This window comes from Muscardinus avellanarius (genome assembly GCF_963383645.1).
Source record: "Muscardinus avellanarius genome assembly, chromosome: 14".
Lineage (NCBI taxonomy): Eukaryota > Metazoa > Chordata > Mammalia > Rodentia > Gliridae > Muscardinus > Muscardinus avellanarius.
The window spans coordinates 11,560,520-11,584,605 of record NC_137800.1 but is presented as its reverse complement, the minus strand read 5'-3'; the positions used below and the strand labels follow the sequence as shown (position 1 = coordinate 11,584,605).

The following is a 24,086-nucleotide window of genomic DNA, read 5'->3' as shown; positions in this document are numbered from 1 at the left end:
TTACTGAGTTGCAAAGAGCCTTACTAAGTAGCTGAGGCTGGCCACAAACGGCGATCCTCCTGTCTCAGCCTCCCAAATGCTGGGATTACAAGTGTGCACCACCAAGCCCGGCTCATATTTTCTTTATGCATGTATTCAGTGGTACATTGTAATACTTCATAGTGAGGTTCAGTGAGACAGACAGACAGCACACACTGCTTGGTGTGTTTCCCTTGGGATCCCAGCCTGGATTGGTAGTGATATCATCATATGTGGACATGGGCTTATTTGAACTGTTTTCTTCCTCAGTCCTTCTTTATCCTCTCCCCATCTCCATCTCCTTCCCCAATCCCCTTCCACTACTCTGCTGGTCTCTCTTATGTTTAGTCTCTCTTGCTTTCTGTTTTCTATCAGTCTTCCTCATATAAGAGAAAACATATAACCCTTGACTTCCTGAGACTGACTGATCATCTCACTTATCTTAATATTCTTAGTTGCACCATTTTCCTGAAAATGTCATCATTTTTCTTCTTTATGGCTGAGTAAAACTCCATTGTGTGTTTATACCACATTTCTTATTCATTCATCCATTGCCAGGCACCTAGTTTTTCTATAATTTAGTTACTGTGAATTGTGCTGCTATGAACATGGGTATGCCTGCATCACTATGGTGTTCTGGCTTTAATGATTTTGGAGAGATAACTGGTATACCTGGGCCATATGGTGGTTCCATTCTTAATTTTTTGGGGTAAACTTCATACTGATTTCTACAGATTTTTGAAGATATCCACTTGATTTATTTTCTTTTACTAATCCTGGCAAATAGAAAAAAAATAGGAGAGGGGAGGCGACTGTGTATTTTCAGCAGTGTTTGCTCTAGGCTATGATTTGTGTTCATGTTTGGTAAAAATATCTTTGAAACACATAGGTCACAGTAGATGATGAAGAGGATTCAGAGCTAGGGGATTTCTAGAAACCATACGTGGCCTATGTTGTCATGTTAGAGACCAGGATACTGAGATTAGAGATGTGCTTCTAAACATTCAGTTTCCTAGTGGTAGAACTGATGCCCAAATCCAGATCTCTTGACTGCTTGAGTGATGTAGCATCTTACTATGAGAAAGTTAGGAAGGCAAGGAACGTCTGTCCTCACTTATAAGGACTTTGCTTAAGTAGCTCCCTGCCCTTTCAAGAAGGCAAACCACTGTAGGGACAAAATTACCAAAAGTAAGTAGTATTTGTCTCTTCATATGCTTACACTACATTTAATGCATTCAAGACAAAGAGATTCACACACAAACAAACAAACAAAAAAAGATGTTTGCGAATGCTCTGAGACAGTCAGAGGCAGGCATTACTACTCTATCTCTATTTGTGGCAGAAGTTAGACTCAAACTTCTGAAAATTCAGATAAGTTGACTCTTAGAAAAAGTCGCTAATTCAATCAAAGGCCACATGTTGTCTTTTTCTACCACCTAACACACCTGGTTGCATGCTCATGAAGCCCTGATTTGAAAGTTTCCCATTCTTGAAACAATGTAAAAAAAAAAATCCATGGAATAAAATGATTATAGATCTTGAATACATATTATGTTCCACAGGGGATTCTTCAGAGTAAATGACCAAAGGTATCTCATTCAACCAATGAAATACTCGGATGAAGGGGAGCATTTAGTGTTCAAATATAACCTAAGGGTGCCCCACATTGCCAACTATTCCTGTGTGGAGCTCAATTCTACCTGGAAAATGGTTCCAAAAGATGCTACATATAAGGAAGGCTACAAAATGAAAGTGAGTTTTTTATTTTTAAATCCTCGTTTCCCTAGGCAAAACATCTCTTATTGTTATATTTTGTGGAACTCTTTTATTTGTAATAATTTTGGGGGGGATCCTGGGGATTGAGCTAAACATTCATCCCTATTTCATTTAGTATTTTGAAAGAGTATCTCACTAAGTTGCTGAAGGCCCCACTAAGTTGCCAAGACTGACTTTGAACCTGCGCAATCCTCCTGTCTCAGCCTCTCACGTACTAGGATTATAGGGGTTCCTCTTTCCTCCAGTACTGTCTCAGTCTCTCAAGAACTAGGGTCACCGTTTCTGGCTCTTTATAATCTGAAGAAAGAGATTGTGAATCCAGCTCCTGAGATGTATATGCTACTCTGAAAAATACTTTATCTCAACCCCAAACTTAAACTTTTGTTTGAGATCTGTGGAGACAACATTTATTCTCTATGTTAAATCACAATTTTTTATATTGCTTATAAAGAAAGGGGATGTCTACAGCCCTCTGTAATGATTGAAAAATCAAATTTACCATGGCTTGAAACCTGTCCTAAATAGTATCTTTTCCTGCCTTCCCTGCCACTTTTGGGGAACTGATAAGCCAGATTAGGTCAAATGTTCTCATGATTAAGGATAATAGCAAGTTCAGCTTCTGGTGGGATGTTTTAGGCTTTTCTAAATGGCTGGTTCTTATCCCCTTAAACTCCGTTGGGTGTTAGCTTATGAGCTCCATATTTATTTATCTTGTGCTCATGTTCAAACAGTGTATGAACTCTACTAGAGGCCCAACAGGTGTTCTCTATGGAGTAGCTCCCTGAACAAATAATTACGCAGTCCACAAAAGACAGACACGCTCAAGTATTTGAAAAATGTCCCCCTTGTTTGTCCCCAGAGCCTATGCTTGGACCCTCATACATTTACACTGAAAGCCTAGAAGAATTTCCTGGTGTTGGTCCTCTTTAAAAAATAAAATAAAAGACCTAAGTTTACCAATGTTCATATGTTCCCTTGAAATTGAGATTACTACAGATTAGGAGGTTGGGGGGCATGAGAGGATTAAAGGAACATAGTCCCCCTGTCAGTCTAGTTTGGGCTGTAGGCTATAGATGAGAGCTTCTTATGTGAGTTTACTTATATAAACCATGTATTCTGTACATTAAAAAAGGGGAAAATCAATTTTAAATAGTAAATGCTGGATAATTTTTAACTCTTATTTGATCTGAAAGACCAGAAAAAGAAAATAAGTGCTTGAAAGGCTGAGATAGTACTAGAGGCATGCCAGTAATCCAAGTACTTGGAAGGCTGAGACAGGAGGTTGGAGGCTGGAGGTCAGTAAAATATGGAATGCTGCTTCAGGAGTCAAGATATGATGTGTAAGATGACGCTGTTTAAAATATAGTCAATTTTTATATAAAGTCATAGAAAAGTTAGTTATATTAATTTCATTCACGTCTCAGTATTAATAAAATTAACTATATCACCTAGATAATGTTAGGTGTTTTAAACTTAATGTTAAGATGAAAAATGTTAACATATTTCATTGAATTTTCCTAAATTTACAGAAAGTCTATGAAGAAAAGTATGTAGAATTATTCATTGTTGCTGATGATCATGTGGTAAGTTTTTAGATGAACATTTTCACTCTCCATTCAGCCTTATAAAACTGTGGTGCGGGTGGTGCACACCTGTAATTCCAATATTTGAGAGGCGGAGACAGGAGAATTTCAGGAGTGAGGCCAGGTTTGGCAACTTACTGACACTCTCAGCAACCTAGGAAGACCTTGTTTTAAAATAAAAATAAAGGCTAGAGGTATACCTCAAAGGTAGAATACCCCTGGGTTTAATCCCCAGTACCAAAAAACAAACAAACAAAAAACCCCAAAAACCCAAAATTAAATAAAAATAAAAAATAAAAAACTATAGTTGTGAATCTAACCTGAACAAAATTAACCTGAATTCTAATTAGAGTCTCATTCTGGGCCCAAACTTTTGTTTCTGGAATCTCAAAGTAGATGTATTTAAGACATTATTGGATCCTTTGACAATGTAGCATACTAATACAAAATAAAAACATCCCTCACCGCTGTGAACATATGGAGATGCTGAGCAAGATGTAGAAATTGAAAACCTGTCAACAATCTATAACTGAACATGGAAGAAAACACTGGAAATTTCCAAATGCTAAAAAGTAAGAAAAAAAGTTATTTCAGAACAAGAAATTCAAAGGCTTGGTGACCTGTTTATTGTAGAATATAGGTAGAGTTGAGGAATTAATCTCCTTAAAATCAAAGGTCTGATACTTGAAAATGAATCCTTTGCATAATTCCCAGAGCTATATGAGATGGTCCTATTTCTGTGAAGGAAATTATAAAAGCTCTGCTGAAACTATAAAAGGTAAAGGAAATGTCCTGTTGTCTATAGGCAATGACAGGGTGAATGCCATCCATTGGAAAAAAAATGTCTAAGCTGGTGTTATGTACAGACGTATATTTTTTTCAGGTGTTAACATGCCAAGCAAAGCTTTCAACCTAAAAACTGACCCCAAATCTAGTAAACAACTTGCCCTCAAGTAAAAAAAAAAAAAAGGATGGCCTACAAAGTCAGTTTAGTAACCCAACGTACATGAGTCACACGAGGAAGAGTCAACCAATACAATAAAAAAAATGAGAATAAGGTCTCAAGAAATGTAACTTGTCCCATGAGATTTCAAGCTATTCTATATAATAAAAGTAGAGGCTTAAAGTGATCAAAGATATAAAAATGAATAGGATTATGAGTGAACTGAAAAAATGTGGGAAAATGGACTTATTTATATCATAGTCAAGCACTTAGCCAAGCATGAGAGGGAGGGAAGGGAAAGGAGTGGGGTGGGAACAGGGTGGGGCTGGCTGGGTGATGTGTGCACTTGTGTCTACACAAGTTTTTTGCTTCATTATGATGTATAGGTACACTGCACCAATAAAATATTTAAACAGAAAAACGGAAGGCATACTTGAAAACCTACTTTAATATTGTTTAAAGGAAAAAGTATATAAGCTTCAACAAATTAAACAGATTAAACACACACAAAGAGAGAATCAGTGAACTGGAGAATGGAGAAATTGGAGAAACCACCAGTAAGGGGCACAGAGAAGTAGAGTTGGAAATATGAAAAGTTGGAGATGTTAAATGAAGGACAAAAAAGATCATAAAGAGAGTAGATGAAGCTGGGCGTGGTGGCGCACGCTTGGAATCCCAGCATTCGGGAGGCTGAGACAGGAATATCGCAGTTCGTGGCCAGCCTCAGCTACTTAGTGAGGCCCTGTTCAACTTAGTGAGACCCTGTTTCAAAATAAAGAATAAAATAGGGCAGGGTGTATAGCTTGGAGGTTGAGTGCCCCTGGGTTCCATCCCCAGACCCAGAGAGAGAGAGAGAGAGAGAGAGAGAGAGAGAGAGAGAGAGAGAAGAGAGAGGGAGAGATGGATGAATGACAGATGATATTTGACATTCAAATCTTGAGAAATTTCCAGAAATAAAATGATAATAGGTAAATCAGACAACAATGTATAAAATTGCAGAATAGTGAAGACAAGAAGAAAAAAAACTCTTTACTATAAATGAGTAAAAGAATCAATTGCCTTTAAGATAATCAGAAAGAAACCACACTTTTTAAGCAATAGGAGACAATATATGTTTCTAGAATAATATGCTTGGGTTAATGAAAAAAAGAAAAACAAATTTTAGTACCTAAAGCTGGTGTCAAATATCAGGCAAGGATAATAGATTCATTGGGAGGGAAAATTATACCTAAAATATAGGTAGCACCATAAAAGGTAGAAAATTGAAAGTTCAGAAAGCCTCACACAAAGACCTGGATCCTGGGTGTACCACCGTCTCATTAAAGGTTTGACCATAAGAGTGCAGAGCTCTTATTGACACATCTTTTCCCCCTCCGTTCTGGCTGTAAATCACTGATTAATAAGGTGCCTTATCTTTGTAACCCCCGAGATAGCTCCACAATCTTTCCCTAAATTGTACTTTAGGTAGTCTCTACCAACCAAGCAATGCAAATCCTGGTGTCAAACATATTTACCATTCTTAATTTAAGGGGATGATGGGCCGAGAGGAACTCAGTATAAATCACTAATAGTGTAGGGGGTTATAGAAACCAAAGCGTTACTAAATGTCTTGAAAGAAAAATGGTCAAGATTAAATGTGGACAAAATGACCAGAAAGAGTAGGGAAGTGTTCAATGCATGTGGTAATTAAGAGGACATTTATAGGCTTGAAAATTGTTTCAATGGAACAATGGTAGTTAAAAACAGAGAGTAGTGTGTTGAATGAATGGCAGACGAAAACTTAATGTTCTGATGCTGTACCTTGTGTATTTTTAGATATTTAACATGGTGGGAGAGCAATGGGATGGTAACTAGAGGACACTTTCAAGATTCAGAAAATGCATATTTTTAATGTTTGGCTTTTATTATGAAAGAAATTTGACCATATGCACCAATCTCTAATGAATACCTTATTTTTAGTAAGTATATTTAATTGAAAATTGGTAGCAAGGTCCTAATAGCACAAAGGGAGTTCAGTGGTAACAAGAAAACCAGCATCAGATCAAGTTGAATCGGAAAATCTGCATGACCTAGAGATGTTAGCTTTTGCCTGGAGATCGGGGGAAGCCATCATTCCCTCTTCCTCCCAGACACATCTCTGTCTCCAGGGATTTTTTGTTTGTGATGGTCTATGCCATAACTTCTGGCCACCACACACTCAGGAGGCTGCTGATGTTGCTGTTGTTAGCAATATAATGGTTTCTGTAGAGCTTTGATAGATGTTGTCTCAAAATAAAATGGGCTCTAAGGATACTAATCAGTTTCATAACTCAGTGAAATAAGATATAACATAATATGAAAAGAACACAAAGTTAGAGAGCCCTAACATAGTGCTAAAGCATGCCAAGACAAAACATGTTTTTGTTTGTTTGTGGGCCTTTTGTTTTGATGTTTTTGTTCTGTAGTAGGGATTGAGCCTAGGAGCATTCTACTTCTGAGTTACACCCCCAGCCTCTTTAATTTTTATCTTGAAGCAAAGTCTTGTTGTTTAGGGTCTGAGTTGCTGAGGCTGTCTTCAAACCTTTGAGACTATCTCAGCCTCCCAAGTACTGGAATTACAGGCATGAGTCACTCTGCCAGGTTAAAGCTTGTCTCTGTAGACTCTAGCACCCAGTTTCTTTATATAAAAATGTATCTCTCTGTAACATCCAGTTTTTAGCTGACAGGAAAGAGACCTCTTTATTCACTGTTCCAATGAATTCTATTCTTTGTAACATCTCACAAGGAATGAAGTGTTTTGTGGGGCTCTTACTCACCTTTTAATAGTAATGGATGTTGGTATATTTTTCTTCCCAGCATCGCAGGAATAGTAATCCTTCCAAGAAACTAAGGGACCGGATTTGGGGAATGGTCAATTTTGTCAACATGGTAAGACCTGATAGAGTTTGAATCAAACTGAAAATACATATGCAAAGAACTTTTAAAAATGTTTTGGTGCATTTTAATCATGCATCACAATGAAGTTCTGAGAGAGACACACATACACACAACGTTGGTGCAAAGAACGTTTTACACAGGGTAAATCTCTGCTGGACTGTGGTAGTAGCCTTGATGCTGAGGCAGTCCCAACCATGAGACTTTACCAAGTAAACTAATGAGCAAAAATTTCCTGGGGGGAAAATGGAAGAACAAACCACAGCTCTGAGCTTTGGCTTTTCCAAATAAATTACATTTAATATTCAAACACATTTCAGACATTGATCTACAGTCACAAAATTTATGAGGTAATGCAGAAAACCGATCACACATAAGCTTAGTCTTGCTGCTTTAAATCACCACTTTAATGACTATATAACAAAAAAAAAATGTCTTTTAAGCTACAATTTACTGCATATGGTTTGGCACAGAGATTGGGGAAACTATTTCAGTAAAATTCATTAAGATTATTAATTTGTCTAACTTTTAATGAATTATAGCCCTTAAAAACAAATTGTGAACTGCACACATCTGTTGTTCCTGACTCCTAAGATACTCCAGCTATCCCAGCTCTATTACTAGGATAACTAGGCGCTGTAAAAAGATGCTGGAAGAAATGGTTAGTGGCTGTTCATTTGACAGTTGAGAAAAATTTGTCATTTTTGGTGTCTATGAATACAACTGCTTTACACATTTGTGTGCATTTGTATGTGTGAACACAAATTTTCACTTGTTTTATGTGATAACTAAGAAACAGGGATGCTGGGTCATATGCAATATGTATGCTTCACTAGCTGTTTTCCACAAGTTTTTATATATTTTATCTTTAATTTTCATAAAGTTAAAAATACCTCTAATGTTCATTATGGCTTTCTCTTGGATTCAGTATTTATCGATAATGTGCTATTTAGTTTACAAGTATTTGAGGATTTTTATATGGCTCTGGCATTGATTTCTAATTTTGTTCCATTAGAATTAGGGACTTTATGGTCCAATTTCAATTTTTTAAGAAAATGTGTTGAAGTTTGGGCATGATAAATATTCACGTGAACTTGAGTGGGGTAGTGTTGGTAGAGAACCTTACCAACAACCTTACCGTTGTTGGTAAGGTTATCTATAAATATCAGTTGTGTCAAGTTGGTTGTTATGCTTGACGGGTTTCTGAATGGGAGAGTCGCTCATTGTTTACTCTCCTCTATTTCTTTCTTTGGAAGGAAGACACTACACACATGTCACACTTCAGGATTAGGACATCAGGCCCCCATCCTTGAAGTACAGTGTCTATATATTTTAGTTAGAATTCACCCAAAGAGGATATATTCCTTTTCCCCCATTAATTTATTTACATAATAATTTCTTTATATCAGTATGAACTCTTGAATATTTATTGTATACTTTGAGTTACAATCTAAAGCTACTTCATTTTGTTACTCAAATTCTTTCAGATTTTTTCACTAGGAAATATTTTAGTTATTCCTTTTGCCATATAATCAAATCAATGTGTGTGTGTGTGTGTGTGTGTGTGTGTGTGTGTGTGTTCTCTGATTTTCTTGGATCTATGTTTAATATATCTTTTTTAACTTTTATCATGTTTACTTCATATATATTTCTTCTTCCCCATTCCCTTCTCTCTCTCTCTCTCCCTCTCTCTCTCTCTCTCTCTCTCTCTCTCTCTCTCTCTCTCTCTCTCTCTCTCTCTCTCTCTCTCTCTCTCTCTCTAATTTCCCAGTGCAGTGCATTGGGCCCTCTGTTCTGTGTGTTTCACTATTTTTAACATTTTGTTTTCAATTTGATTCATGTCTATGGAACCAATAGGATTCTCTCCTTACTTGTGTATTGAGCCTCTTCACATACTTTTAAAAGGCCAAGGGCTGTACTACAGTATGTTTCTGTCGCTCTAAACCTCAGTATGGTGTATAATTATAATACACCAAATAAAGGTATTCTAAAAAAGACATTCTTTGTTTCTGATACTGTATAGTTTTTATTAGTTCCATTCACCCTTTCTTATAGTTTCTACCTCTATGCAGAAATTCAAATATTTTCAAGCATGTTTTTGCTCTACTAGTTTTAATTTATGAATAAAAATGACCACAAACCTAGTACCACAAAACAACATTCATTTCTTTTCTCGCATTTTTTAGGCCAGGCTGGGTACAGCATAACTAGGTTCTCTGCTCAGGGTCTCATGAAGCTGAAATCAGGACTGAAGTTTCGGCTTATTTTGCATTATTGGCAGATTTCAATTTATGCAGATATTGGACTGAAGTTCCCAAATTTTCTTTGGGTGTCAGCAGACAGGACCTTGGTTTCTAGAGACTCTTGTCATTTCTTGCCACTCAGTGGTCTCGGGAGCTCTTGTACAGCACAACATATCTACACCAGTCAGAAAATCTCTTATGTCCTAAATTATTTGTCTTTTTCTCCCTCCTCTTCCCCTCAAATTATTGGTCTTTTTTTTAAAAAAAGGGATTAAGTCAGGTCTACTGACTGGGGACCCAAATTATATCTGAAAAATCCCTTTGCCTTTGTCATACAGAATAATCTAATTATAGTAGTAAAATTTTACACAGTCCTTCCCGGTCCTGCCCATGTTGAAGAGGTGTTTGGATTAAAAGAGAGGAATCCTTGGGGCTATCTTAAAATTCTACAAACCACACCTATCTTTCCAGCTAGAGCCTTTAATATATTATTAATTATTAATTTCCATTTCCTGTAGGTTTCAGCTTACGGGTCATCTGTGAGTCCAGTTTTGTCAATGTTTTTTCTCGTGGACAAGAGACTCTATTTTTCTATGCTCATTTGTGGGTCACACTGTTTTATTTTATATGGCATGACGTTTTGAATGATAAAAGTAAGGAGATCGTCTTGATGCCTGAACATGGCGCACGTCTTCTTTTGCGGGGCCATTAGCGTGGGGGATAGGCTCAATCTTATTGGAAGTCGAGCTGGTGTGGGTGTTGGTGTTGCTATGGTTGCTGTTGTTATTGCAGTGCAGCTTCATTGGTGTTGCTATGGTTGCTGCTGTTACTGCAGTGCAGCTTCATTTCAAATTCCTCCTGTTCATTGTGTGCTCTGGGCAGGGCCTGGGTCATTGAAAAGTCTTTATCCATGACGTTTTTCTGCCTTCAACTCTGCATCTTCACAAGGTAGCTCACTATAAAGTACATGCAGTCCATCAGAGAAATCTCTCTTCCAGTTCCCAACTACTCTCCAGTAGCAATCTACTGGTGCTTGGTGCTTGGTGCTTGGTGCTTGCTAACTTAGTAGTAAAAACAAGAGCCTTGTCTTCAGCCTTCGAAAGCCAAGGGCTACTGGGTGGATGGTTCTCAACGTTCATCCTCCTCTTTGGAGGGAGTGCTCAACTGGTCTGGGCTACCACACTTTCTTGTTTCTCCTCCAAGAGCAGATTTTTTTTTTCTTTTCCCTTTCTTCAGCCCCACGAACCTTTGTTTTAGTTCTACTGGCTAAAGGATGTTTCCTGCAGTTCTCTCCAGAGCTTAAGGCTTTGTTCCCTGGGTGGGAAGAGACTGGTAGATTTTATGAGTTTTTGCAAAATAGCAGCAGCTCTCTCCTGCAGGCTCCCACTGTTGAATGAGGACATCTTCCTTCTCTCTCTCTTCCCATCCTTATTTTTTTGAACATCCAGAGGTGCCTCTGGAGAGTCTGTGCATGGGCATGAAACCCTCAGTATCTACATTTCCTGTAAAGTCTATATTCTATCCCACTGGAGGCCTTCAGCAATTCCATAAGAATAGTTAGTGAATTATTCTTACCTGCTCATGTGCTGTTCAGCATCTTTTTTCCCCCTCATGCTCTGCCAGAGGGGAAACACCCTAGTTGCAATACCAAGATGCTCTTTTTGAAGGAGACTGTCTCTCTTTGGCTTCCAGCCTATCTGTGGTCCCTGTTACTCCACCTCTCTGATGGTTTCAAAAAGTTTGATTTTGTTATTTTTCTTTCTCTTTTTGTCTGGTTGGAAGCAAGAGTCCTTCCAACATTGCACATCTCAGACACAGAACCCCTCCCAAACCTTATTTGTGTCTGGAAATTAAAGATGCCCCCCATGGCTTTTTATAACAGCAGCAGTGTGGGATGGAATGATTGTCTTTGTTACTGCTTTGGCAGTGACCCTAATGGTTTTTCATCTCCAAATTAAGCATAAATACACAACTATTGCTAAACTTTTAGTAGAGATTTGCATTTTACATTGGGAGGCAAGGCATATAACACAATATACTGTAAACAATAGCAATTAGATTTTCTGAAAGCCCTCGTTCTTTCTCATCATAGCACTTCTTTTTTATTTTTTTTTTAAGTTTTTTATTTTTGGTGGTACTGGGGTTCCTGGAAGCCCTTCTACCTCTGGACTATACTCCCAGGCCTATTTTATATTTTTAAAACAGGGTCTCTTATGCCAGCCCGGCTGGCTTCAAACCTGCGTGATCCTCCTGTCTCCGCCTCCCAAGCGCGGGGATTACAAGTGTGCGCCACCACACCCGGCGGAGCACTTCTTTTTTAAAATACCCTTTTAGCCGGGCGTGGTGGCGCATGCTTGGAATCCCATCATTCAGGAGGCTGAGACTGAAGGATCACGGTTCACAGACAGCCTCAGGTACTTAGTGAGGCCCTCCGCAACTTAGTGAGACCCTGTTTCAAAATAAAAAATAAAAATTAGGGCAAGAGTTGTAACTTGGAGGACGAATGCCCCTGTGTTTCAACCTGAAAAAAAAATTATGCTTTTATTGGTGCATTGTAGTCTCACATCTTATGTAGTTCAGAGTGATTGGACATACATACACACAGCATTTGATTAAATCCCCCCGGCTCCCTCTCCACTCCCTCCCCATTCCCCATACATGGTATGCATGATTGAGATTGGCCTCGGCAATCTCACATATGTACAGAATGTCAGTGGAAGTATGGGCTTCATCAATCCTCCCTTCTCCCACCACCGCCTTCCCCTAGACCTCCTCCACTGATCCACTGTGGGTCTCCTCCATTACCTAAAGCACCTCTGTGTCTCTGTTCCTCCCTAGCTTCTGCCTATGACAGAACACATGACCCTTCACTTTCTGTGACTGGCTAATATCATTTAGTATGCTTTTCTCCAGTTCCCTCTGTTTTTCTACAAACAACATCATTTCATTCTTTATTGCTGAGTAGAATTCCACTGTGTGTATATCCCATAACTGTGTGATCCCCTCACCTGTCGATGGACACCTAGGGTGTCCATGATCTGGCTATTGTGAATTGTGTTGCTGTCAACGTGGTTGTGCATGGATCACTGTAATATTCTGATTTCAGTCAGGATAAAGGGTTTGCCCTTTATTGTCCATAGAATCCACACTTGACTCATTTTAATAGATCTGCTCTCTGTTTTACTTTACATTTTCACTTCTTTTTATCTCATAAATTTCAAAGTTCTTTCTCTACTGTGAGGAAATCAACTCTCTGTAGAATGTACAAGAATGTATATCAAATCCATTTAGAAGATAAAACGTGCCTTTTGTCTTATAAGTTATATTCTCATTAAAGCAGAGTGTACCAGGACATGACTAATATTGTTTCCATTCGCACTTGGCATCCAGAGATGATCCACAAAGCTCAGGCTACATGACTCTTGCTCTGAAGGACCCAGCTCTTAACATTTATCTCATAAAAAAAAATCAAGGGCAGGAAGGGTAAGGACAGGGATTCTAGGCACCTGCGTCAATTTCAAGGACACGGCGAAGTGTCAACTTCTTGAGAGTTTAAAAGAAGCCTGTTCTCATGGTTATGAAATGACCTTTTGGGTGGAATTCAGTATATCTGTATTCCACAGGTTAAGTAGAAAATTACACAAGGCTATTGTAAGATGAATTATATGACTACAAAACTTCTTAATATCGAGTTACATTCTCTAGTAGCATTGAATGAGCGACTCTTCCATTGCTGTTTTTAATTCAGCATTCATGGTTTATTATTCACTATCTCCTTTAACACTTTGCACTGTTTTTCTTTATAAATTATCAACCTGATAGAATGGATGGTCTCTTTCTTTTTCTCGAAATCCTCATCATGATTGCATAAACTCTGTCTTCTGTTGTTCTGGCATGAAAATACCTATCAGCCGGGTGTTTACAAAGCAGTTTGGACAAGAGGTGACAAGGCTCATAGGTTGCAACTATTTCTGCTTTATCTGAGCAATGCTCTATAAGGTTTCTCAGACCAAAAAAAAAAAAAAGTAGTTATAAAATAAAACAAAGATCAAACATGATTCAGCTATACTTTTGAATACTGATACCAGCATTCTAATCTGCTGTTGTGCCAGCCCTTAACCTAAAATAGAGGGATAAACAAAACTTGTCTATTTCAATATGTTCTGCCTCTCTCTCCTACATTCACATGTTCAGGCAATTTATGACCTTAGGGCATTAATCAATTCTTTCTTCTAGACACATCCGGAAAGTAGAACCTTTAAGGCTTGTCATAGTTCAAAGAAAATCTGACCTTTTGGGTCAAGTTCCTTTGTCAAGCATGGAATTTTACCCAGGATTCTGAACATGAGCTCTGAATTCCATTGCAATATATACATTTGTAAAATGAGAACTGCACTATCTTAACAAGTTTCCAAGACAAGTTAAAATGACTGTGTTTTCTTTTTCCCTGAAATGTAAAGGAATATAGTAATGAAGAAAGACCCTCTTAGAAACTTGATTTTGTTAAAATTATTTCTTTGGATAGATTTATAAAACCTTGAACATTCATGTGACATTGGTTGGTGTCGAAATATGGACAAACGGAAACAAAATAGAAATAGATTCAAATATAGAAACTACCTTATTGCGTTTTTCAACTTGGCAAGAAACAATCCTCAAAAAAAAGAAGAATTTTGATCATGCTCTATTATTGAGGTATGTGACTGCTTGATTTTTCTACATATGTTAAGTAGATTATATAAGGAGAAAATAAATGAAAATCAATAGCAACAATAAAATCTTGTCAATCACTTGACTCAGGCCAGGCACAGTGCCACGTGCCTGTAATTCCAGCACTTGAGAGGCTGAGGCAGGAGAATCACAGGTTTGAAGGCAGCCTCAGCATCTCAGTGAGACCCTCGCAACCTAGCAAGACACTTTACAAAAAATAAAAAATAAAAAGGGCTGGGAGTGTAGCTTAGAGGTAGAATGCTTCTGGGTTCAATCCCAGTAACACACACACACACACACACACACACACACACACACACACACACACAATCAATCAATCAATCAATCACATTTGGGTAATATACAAAGGAAATGTTATTTCTAGCCATACAGAAAATTTCCAAGGGGACTTTTGATTAATCTTTCTTTTGAATACTGATTAAGAATAGAAAGAAAAAAAATGGAGATATTCCTGGCAGAGTTGATAATGCCATCAGGTCACTTGGAGAACTTTCTAGCAGTCGGTGCCCATTCTTCTCACCCTTTCAGGCTGTTCTATCCCAATAATACACAGAAACCTGCCATTTTGGAAAGAACCCCACTCTCTGGACAATTTCACCCACCCAAGTGAACAAGCCAGCGACCATCCTATTATAGCACCTTCCTTTTATATCACCTTTTCTTTCTCTATTGCATAAGACAACAGACAAATAAGCTAATAAGCCTGCCATAACTTCAATAATCCTAAATTCAGATTACTCTTGACAACATTAATTCCCTTAAAATGCAACTATTTTTATCTTTTTTTATCTTTTTTGCTTTTCAAAATATCTAGCACAGTACTTAGCCCAGAGGATAATGATAAACAGCTGTGAAATTCAGTATAGTACAACCTTCTGGCTAGCACAGTCTTCATGTCCTAAGGAATGATAAATTGTGGGAACACTAGTTTGGAGCAGTGGTACCTTTGGCATCTCTCCTGCTGCCTTTAAAGCTATATGTTAAAGAGCACCCATCTCACCTAGTTTGTTTAACTTTAGCGTTTATCCATAGGTCTACCCACACAATTCCCTAATTTTCTTTCTGATATTATCTAGATATAAGCTTTGACAATGAACTCAGAAACATAAAGCTTTCAAAATTTGTAAGCAAAGATCAGGTCTAGTCCTTTGGTAGATTGCTCAGACCTCCAAAGTGATATTAGTTTTGTTTATCACATCTGGATATCCCATAGTATATATGCCCAGGAGTTTAGTCGAATATCTTTTTTAACTTAAATTCTATTATAGTCTAAGTGTTGTCTTCCAGCCCATGATAATTCTCTTTGAAGTGGTTCCACTATAAAAGCTATTCTCCAATAAAATACACACATTTTAGGTAATCTAGAAATAGTCCTCCTTTTGCATGAACACTCTTTCAAATGTTTGAAATATATATACATATATATATACACACACACATCATATATATATATCTATATATCTATATATATCTATAGATATAGATATAGATATAGATATAGATATATCTGCAGTGATAAATGATGATGTTCCATGCACTTTGCACTCTTCCTTATTGAACAGTTTTAAATTTAAGTCATTAATCTGTTTCATGCCTTTTAAGTGATTTTATCCAGAGCTGAGGTCAGGATAGAAAGGGATCAAGAAAAACGATATTCTCATCTTATTTTGTGTTGTTCGGGAAAACATCCTGTTTTACAACTTCACCTTAAGATTGTACTGGATTTTTCTCTACTTTGGAGATCAGCACGGTGATTCCTCCAAATACTTGGAATGGAACCACCGTATCAGTATCTTTCCAAAATGTTTATCCATGCTTATAGCAGCAAAATTCATAATGGCCAAATGAAGAAACCAGGTGTCCAGCAAGAGATGAAGGGATAATAAGAAAGTGGCACAGACACACAGTGAAGATTTACTCAGCCATAAAGAAGAACAAAGTTATGTCATTTTCAGGGAAATAGATGGAACTGGAGAATTACGCTAAGTGACATCAGCCAGTCTCAGAAAGTGAAGGGTTGAATGTTCTATTTCATTTGTGGAAGCTAGAATAGGAAACAAAAGGGTTTTTAGATAACTGAGGAGAATGACCAGTAGACTAGTGGAAGGAGGTTGGGGAAAGAAAATGAGGAGAGGGAGAGCAGATCACATTGACTTTTCCAGTGCCTCTACTGTAGCACAGATTTAAAATGAGCTCAGTGTCAACTGTGGCCATCCTCAATCCCAGGACTTCAGAAATAAGAGGGTGCTTTCATGTGCAAAGGCATTAATATCGTGGTGGTCCTTTGCAATTTGATCTTTGTGTTAAATTACTAACTCAGATTAAAGGTTGTTTATGTCTTGTTCATAGTGGGAAGTGGATCTATCGACAGGTGCAAGGTGTTTCTTATTGGGGGGGTATGTGCCTGCCCTATTATTCCTCCAGCATCGTCAAGGTGGGATGACTTTTATTTATATTTTTTGCTTAGTCAAAATGTTTAAACTGAGTTTCTGTAATTTTCCATGTCCCACTGAAAGAGACCATGTGTGTGTGTTTGTCATGTATTCCCACCAAAATATGCAGCAAGAGATTTACATTTTCTGTATTAAATGAGAAAAGAAAGGTTTTCTAATTCATTTATGAATAATGAAAGAAAAACAGCAAGGTTCAGAGTTCAAAGGAGCATCCCATACAGATTAACATACAAGAAATAATACAACTCTTTGGAATATTAAATATAATTATTCTTAAGGACAAGTAATGCTTACACCGCATGATAGCTGATTTAGCAAGTAAGGACAATTGTTCTTGTGCTGGTCAGAAAGCACATAAATGGCCAGGCATGGTGGTGCACGCTTGTAATCCCTGCACTTGGGAGGCGGAGACAGGAGGATCATGCAGGTTCGAAGCCAGCTGCGCTGGCTTAAGAGACCCTGTTTCCAAATAGGAAGAAAGAAAGAAAGAAAGAAAGAAAGAAAGAAAGAAAGAAAGAAAGAAAGAAAGAAAGAAAGAAAGAAAGAAAGAAAGAAAGAAAGAAAGAAAGAAGGAAGGAAGGAAGGAAGGAAGGAAGGAAGGAAGAAAGAAAGAAAGAAAGAAAGGAAGAAAGGAAGAAAGAAAGAGAGAGAAGGAAGATTTAAGGTAACTCATCTAGATAGCCTTGCAGTTCCATCCAGAGAGCATAAGACCTATGAAATGTTGTCTTCTCTGATCCTTCTCCAAGTCTCAAAGATTCTAGTCTCTGCTGGCCAAGTAATTCTCTCTGTGAGATTATTGAAGTGTGAAGGTTTGTATTTATTTCCTTTGTACCTTTGTCTAATTATTGCTGGTCCCAGACAAGTCTTAAGACATCAAGTTTAGAAGCTAGTACTTATTAAATAATTATATGATCATCTATTTATGTTTATAACTATATTTATATATATAAATATATAAATATGCATTTATATATTTATGTTTATATAACTATTTATATAGTTATTTATATTTGCCTTTGGTATTTCAATAACATAATGTTTTATATAACAGAGTTGATCTTCTCTGATGTAGGCAGTTTCTATTTATCTTTTCACGAGTCCAGGAATATTTAAAAATTCATATAAATAAAATGAAATGACAAATTAAAGGGGTTTCATTAGCTTTAGTTGTGGAATCAAGTTAGTAGTAACTTGATAGCCCATCCCTCTTTGAAAATTGTATCTTCATTAATATAGGGATTAAAATGTAAAGTAGAACCATGAGCCAAGTTAACAGCCAAATTCTGCCATGAATTTTATATATCTAACCTTCCACATTCTCTCATAACAGAAACTCCCTCCCCAAGATTATATAGCACTGTTGTGCGATGCAAGACTATAAACCAAAAACAAAAAATCTCACATATTTTTATCTATGTTCCCTTTGAACATTGATTATAGACCAGACACTCAATAACATTTATTATAAATTGTATGCATTTGTTCATTCAGGTGACTGTAGCAAAATACCATGAACGGAATGAGTAATAAAAATAGAAATGCACTTCTCATATTCATGCAGACTGAGAGGCTGAGGACCAAGGTGCGGGCACATAAGAAGTCTGATAGGAGTCTGCTTCTGGCTTAGAGGTGGCACCTCCACACTGGCACCCCCACACCAGTGTTGACACATGGTAGAAGGGACAAGAGGTCTCCCTTGAGGCTCTTTTATAAGGACACCAATCCCATTTGTGAGAGTTTTGCTCCCACGACCTAATCACCTTCAATCTTTGTGTCTGATGGCTTAAAAATGTGGATTTTGGAGGAACACAAGCCTTCAGACTATAATCAAATCAGTTAATAATTGTTAAGCCGTTTGTAAGAATGAGTTCGTGTAATTCATCAGTGAACCTAACTGTGCCCCTCCATAAAGAATTTTAAAATGTTACAGGTAGATACTCAAAAGGTCATTTTCTCAACTTCCTTATATAATCAAAGAAATGGAAGCAGAGGGGAGGGGGGCACTTAAGTCCAGGACTTCTCAAATAGCTACGAGTTAACTAGGAGCTAGGAACTGGGTCATTAAGCCACTACTTCAACATGCTGTATACTATTGTGTTCTTTTAGACATTTCTAATCGATTTTTTTGGCATCAGGACCTTTTGCCTGACGTAAATATGATTGCAAGCAAAATAGCACATCAACTGGGGCATAACCTTGGGATGCATCATGACCAATTCCCATGCACCTGTCCTTTGGGGAAATGTGTGATGGATGGTAGTGGAAGGTGAGTCTCAAATAATGGAGAGAATAAACTAAGTACTTTGAAAAAGCCAGGTGCAGTGGCTCATGCCTATGATCTCAGTACTTGGGAGGCTGAGACAGGAGGATCCAAGGTTCGAGGCCAGTCTCAGCAACTTAGGGAAACCCTGTTTCAAAACAAACAAAAAATTTAGAAGGGTTGGAGGTATAAGTTGGATGTAGAAGCCCTCAATTCAGTTTCCAGTACAACATAAAAATACTTTGGGAGTAGTTTGGGGGTTAATTCCATTGTCACAGAAATATATTGTTTTTTAGTAGAATTTCCTTGAAGATTTGTTTCAAAACCAAATGGTTTGAAGAAACTCTCTTTTGTTCTGAATTTTATCAACTGGTATTATGTCTTTCTGGGGATATACTAAAAGAAATTCTAAAACTTTATTGCACTTTTCAAAAGTACATTATAATCTATAGGTACAATCTCTACCAAAAGAATTTAGCAGAGAAATAGTCTATATGCCTTGGTCTGTAACTTTTGTTATAAACTATAATTTTCTCCTTTATACCTTTACTAAAATGTCATTCTCAGCAAAGCCCTCACTGACCACCTGCTCCATAAATATCAGAGAACGAATGAATGTCCAGCATCCCTCATTTTACTGTGAATTACCTTGTAGGCAAGTTCTCAGTCTTGTACCTCTCTGGACCCCTTCACAGCAGGTACCATAACACATGATGGACAGTAAGAAAAGTGTTGGTGAAAAGCAGCATGTCCATCTATTCATTAAATTACATAAACTAGTTAAAGTATTAAAGTATTAAAATGCAGCGGCTGGCATAGTGTAAGAACTCAGTAACTCTTATCTAACTTCACATCATTATCTGGATAATGAACAACATTCACAGTGTCCCACTGTCTCCATCCAACGTAACCACTACTCTAAAAATCCTTCTGTGTTCAATTATTGTGTCAATATTAATGCCAAGGGAGTTAATCTAAAGGAAGATAGGAGGGAGGTGTATTTCAGTTTTAACAGAAGTATATCACATTTCTAAAGATGTACATGGAGCCCAGAGTGATGCATCACATCTGTAATTTCAGTACTTAGGAGGCCGAAACTGGAGGGTCTCAGTTTCTAGGACAGCCTCAGCAACTTAGTGAGACTCTCAACAACCTAGCAAGACTCTATTCCAAAACAAAACATAAAAAGGGCTGGAGGTGTATCTTGGAGGTAAAAGCCACTGAGGTCAATCCCTAGACCCACAAAATTTTAAAAGTGCATGATGTTATTAAGTATTTTGTTTCAACACATCTTTATAGAGAACTATCTGTACTAGGCACTGTGTTAACTAGTGCTTATTTTTTTTAATGATCATGATACAGTCCAGGCCTTGCGAATCTTATAATCTTTCAGTGATAATAAACATAGACTTATAGTTATTAAATGATTATTTTAAGAAAGACATCTTACAGGGGATATGGGAGTAGCACTGTAGACAAACACAGTTCGAACTGTGGGCTTCAGGAATGATTTTCTGAAGAAGAGATAGCTATACATTTCAGTAACAAAGAGCCCAAGACTACTTACTCTGCTATCACAGTTAACATTTATATTTGTTCTTTCTAAATCTTCATACAATGTTCACAGATGCTGTGCCATGTTGCACTGATAGGATAAGTCTTCCTTTTTATCTTTCCCTGTCTCTAGCATCCCTGCACTAAAATTCAGTAAATGCAACCAAATCCAGTACCAGCAATACCTGGAGGACCGTAAGCCAACATGCCTGTCCAACATTCCGTTCCCTGAAAACTTAAATGACTTCCCATTCTGCGGAAACAAGAAGGTGGACGAGGGAGAAGAGTGTGATTGCGGCCCCTTTAAGGTACTGCAAACGCATCTTGGCTTCAAATTACAACATTTACGCTCTGTTGGACTCTCTCGGCAGGGATGCGATCATCAACCATATCAACCAGCAAATTCCTTGTAAAACTTTAAAAACTCTGCTTTTTTGGTTAACACTGTAAACCAATGAGTCTGTTGGAGCAGTGTCATTTCAGTGCCTCTTAGTAAGTCATGGGTCGAAGATCAGCAGAATCACAGTTGCCTGCTACAGACGCTGATTGGCTCATTTTGTAAAAAGGGCCCATAGGTATCCTTAAGTCTGATCACTCCTGCACAGTGGGGCATCTCCATCCTACTGAAGCTCTTCGAGGTGGCCAAATGAGTTGTACTCAGGGCCTTAGGGGGATAGTCTCTTCTCTATCACAGTTGGCCAGTGACTGATATTGGAGAACTCTCTTTTAATGGAGCAGAAGCCTTTAAGCCTTTCACATATTTATTTCAGTCTTGGTCTTTGGAGCATTCATTAAAAAAAAAGAAAACTTTCAGGCCATTTTTAAAGTAATCCTTAATCTGCTCCGGCTCCAAAATAGAAGCTATTTCCCTTCAGGAGCTTATCGAGTATGTGTCCTAGACAACTTACTCAAATTAAGAAGTGCAAATAAATCACCTGGGGCTGTCATTAAAATAAGAAGCCTGGTTTAGTAGGTCTGTGGGAGGGGCTGAGATTGCGTGTTCTTACCAAACTGCAAGGCTGTGCTGGTGCCGCTGGTCTGCAGACCATATTTGTAATGTCCATGCCCAAGACACCGCACAGTTCAAAAATGAACTAAGGAAACAGCAATCAAGAGATTGGGGACAATGAGGTTGCAAGAACTAATCTTCAAATGTCTCATATTAAATATGAAGAGGCAGGCCGGGCGTGGTGGCGCACTCTTGTAATCCCCGCGCTTGGGAGGCTGAGACAGGAGGATCGCGCGGGTTCGAAGCCAGCCTCAGCTACTTAGTGAGGCTCTCGGCAATTTAGTGAGACCCTGTTTCCAAATAAAATATAAAATAGGTCTGAGAGTTTAGCCAGAGGTGGAAATCCTCTGGGTTCCAACCCTAGTACCACAATAAATAAATAAATAAATAAATAAATAAATAAATAAATAAATAAAATAAAGAGGCTTTTCACTCTGGAAACAGATTCTCTTGTCCATGTATATTCTTTGGGATGGTTCTACATACCTCACCCATTCAGAGGTAGACAATTTCTTTAGCAGTTTTAGGTTTGATCAAGCAGATAAGTCCCAAATGACCATCTTGCTGTTTTTATATAACGATGCAGTTTTTAAAAAAAGGCCAATATGTAATACTGGGCATTCTGAACAAAAGGTAAGAATGGCTTTTTAGAAATTGTATTATCTTGCTGGGTATGGTGGCACAGGCTTGTAATCCCAGTAGTTGGGAGGCTGAGACAGGAGGATGGCAGGTTTGAGGAGAGTCTCAGCTACTTAGCGAGGTCCTCTGCAACTTAGTGAGACCCTGTTTCAAAATAAATAATGTAAACGGGGCTAGGGGTGTATCTCAGGCGTAGAATTCCACCAGATTCAATTCTCAGTACCACAACAGAAAAAAAAAATTGTATTATCTCACATCAAACTCTAGCATAAAGAAGCATCAGAATCCTTCAAGATATAGAAGTTATCAGTATTATAGAAGACTGTAGTCTTTGGACTCTAATACTGTCAATGAGAGTTTGTGAACTGTGGAGTGTTGTACGGGTAGTAAAAAAAGAAACACATTGAAAGTCCCACACAGTAGCTCCAAACAGTCCTCTTGATTCACATACCACAGCCAAGAAGCACGATTTGTTAATACACAAATGAAAGATCACACAGAAACAAAGCAAATTAACTCATCGAACGGAAGCCATCGCGGGAACTGACTTCTGGCATCTAATTTTGATTTTTGCCAGGAGTGCACCAATCCTTGCTGTGACGCACACAAGTGTGTACTGAAGCCGGGGTTTACTTGTGCAGAAGGGGAATGCTGTGAATCGTGTCAGGTAAGATCTTTTGCCAGGTGAGGATTTCTCTGTCTTCAGTGTAAGTGTATGTGAGACCAAAGCGCTGTCTGGCCACGGGCGATCCTCCACCCAGTAGTGGACTAGGGCAAGTCTTTCTCATACCCAACAGTGCCACAGGGGACTCCCTGGTTTCTGAGCATTAGGGGAGCTTCTGTGGTTTGGGGAGTGAAGAAACCGGTTGGCAGAACTAGTGTCTTAGGAGTGAGGTCGCATAACACTATTCTTACTCCTCTATAAATTATTACCAAGTTATTTAACTTTAGTAATGAGGAAAGTTGCTATTTCAATCACATTAAATAGATTATACTGGGACTAGAAAGTGATAGTGGCTAGCAGGTGGAGTGGCTAGACTTAGGGCAGATGACTCAAAGTCCAATTGGATCTGCCCAAGGGCTTCCTGACAATCACTTCACTTTACCTCCCTGGATTATGAACTCACAAGGAAAAGAAGCACGTCTTTCGCATTTTCAAATGTATCCAGAATGCAGCCCACATAAATACGTATTAGATTGGTTCAAAGAGAGGATATATCCACGTATTTCCCTCTAGTAATGAGAGGCATGGTTTTTTTTTCCATATGGGGGACACAAGATCTGATTTATCAGGGATGGAGACTCCTTATTACAGGTAGCACTTTCCCGTTATGTGTGGGAAGTGGTGCTATACTGGGCCAAGGGATGAACTAAGACCAGATAAATGAGAACACCTGCCAACCTCTCTATTTTAGGTCTATTCAAACCCTACCTAAGGCTGTTCTAATACCAAATTTCAAAATCACAGTATTGTCGTTTCTTAAATTACACGGAAGCCAATATATTTACAAATGACAGTAATTCTCAGTGGACTGTAGAAGGAGGTCGCGATCTGTCCTTAGTTGCTTCTGGATGTCAAAGTGTCCGTCCCTCTGTTTTTCTTCCACAGATGAAAAAATCAGGGTCCACGTGCAGACCAGCAAAAGATGAGTGTGATATTCCCGAAGTGTGTACTGGTCACTCGCCAGAGTGTCCTAAGGACCAGTTCCATGTCAATGGATTTCCTTGCAGGAATTCAGAAGGCTACTGCTTCATGGGGCAATGCCCTACTCGGGGTGATCAGTGCTTGGCATTGTTCAGTGATGGTGAGAACTGGTCACAGTGGAGGCTGCTAATGACAGTAGCCTGCATTTTCTCTAAGACTTTGGGGGCAAGATTGGAGGTGATATCGCAGAGGCCATTCTCCCAAGGTGCTTTCTGGCACCCTTTGGGTCTAAACCTGTTCTTGGTTGATCTTACCTCCC

The 24,086-nt window shown here is 38.3% G+C and overlaps 1 protein-coding gene across 1 annotated transcript in view; it reads left to right on the top strand.

Moving 5' to 3' along the window:
- Positions 1 to 24,086, top strand: part of ADAM7 (ADAM metallopeptidase domain 7) — a gene marked incomplete at both ends in the record, with an annotated part of 52,779 nt that overhangs the window by 10,453 nt on the left and 18,240 nt on the right. The window contains 9 exons of the mRNA XM_080710208.1: positions 1,581 to 1,770; positions 3,324 to 3,377; positions 7,156 to 7,227; positions 14,002 to 14,171; positions 16,557 to 16,641; positions 18,796 to 18,926; positions 20,608 to 20,782; positions 22,700 to 22,789; positions 23,732 to 23,927. Coding sequence (XP_080566334.1) covers positions 1,581 to 1,770; positions 3,324 to 3,377; positions 7,156 to 7,227; positions 14,002 to 14,171; positions 16,557 to 16,641; positions 18,796 to 18,926; positions 20,608 to 20,782; positions 22,700 to 22,789; positions 23,732 to 23,927 — 1,163 coding nt within the window. The remainder of the gene's footprint in view (positions 1 to 1,580; positions 1,771 to 3,323; positions 3,378 to 7,155; positions 7,228 to 14,001; positions 14,172 to 16,556; positions 16,642 to 18,795; positions 18,927 to 20,607; positions 20,783 to 22,699; positions 22,790 to 23,731; positions 23,928 to 24,086) is intronic.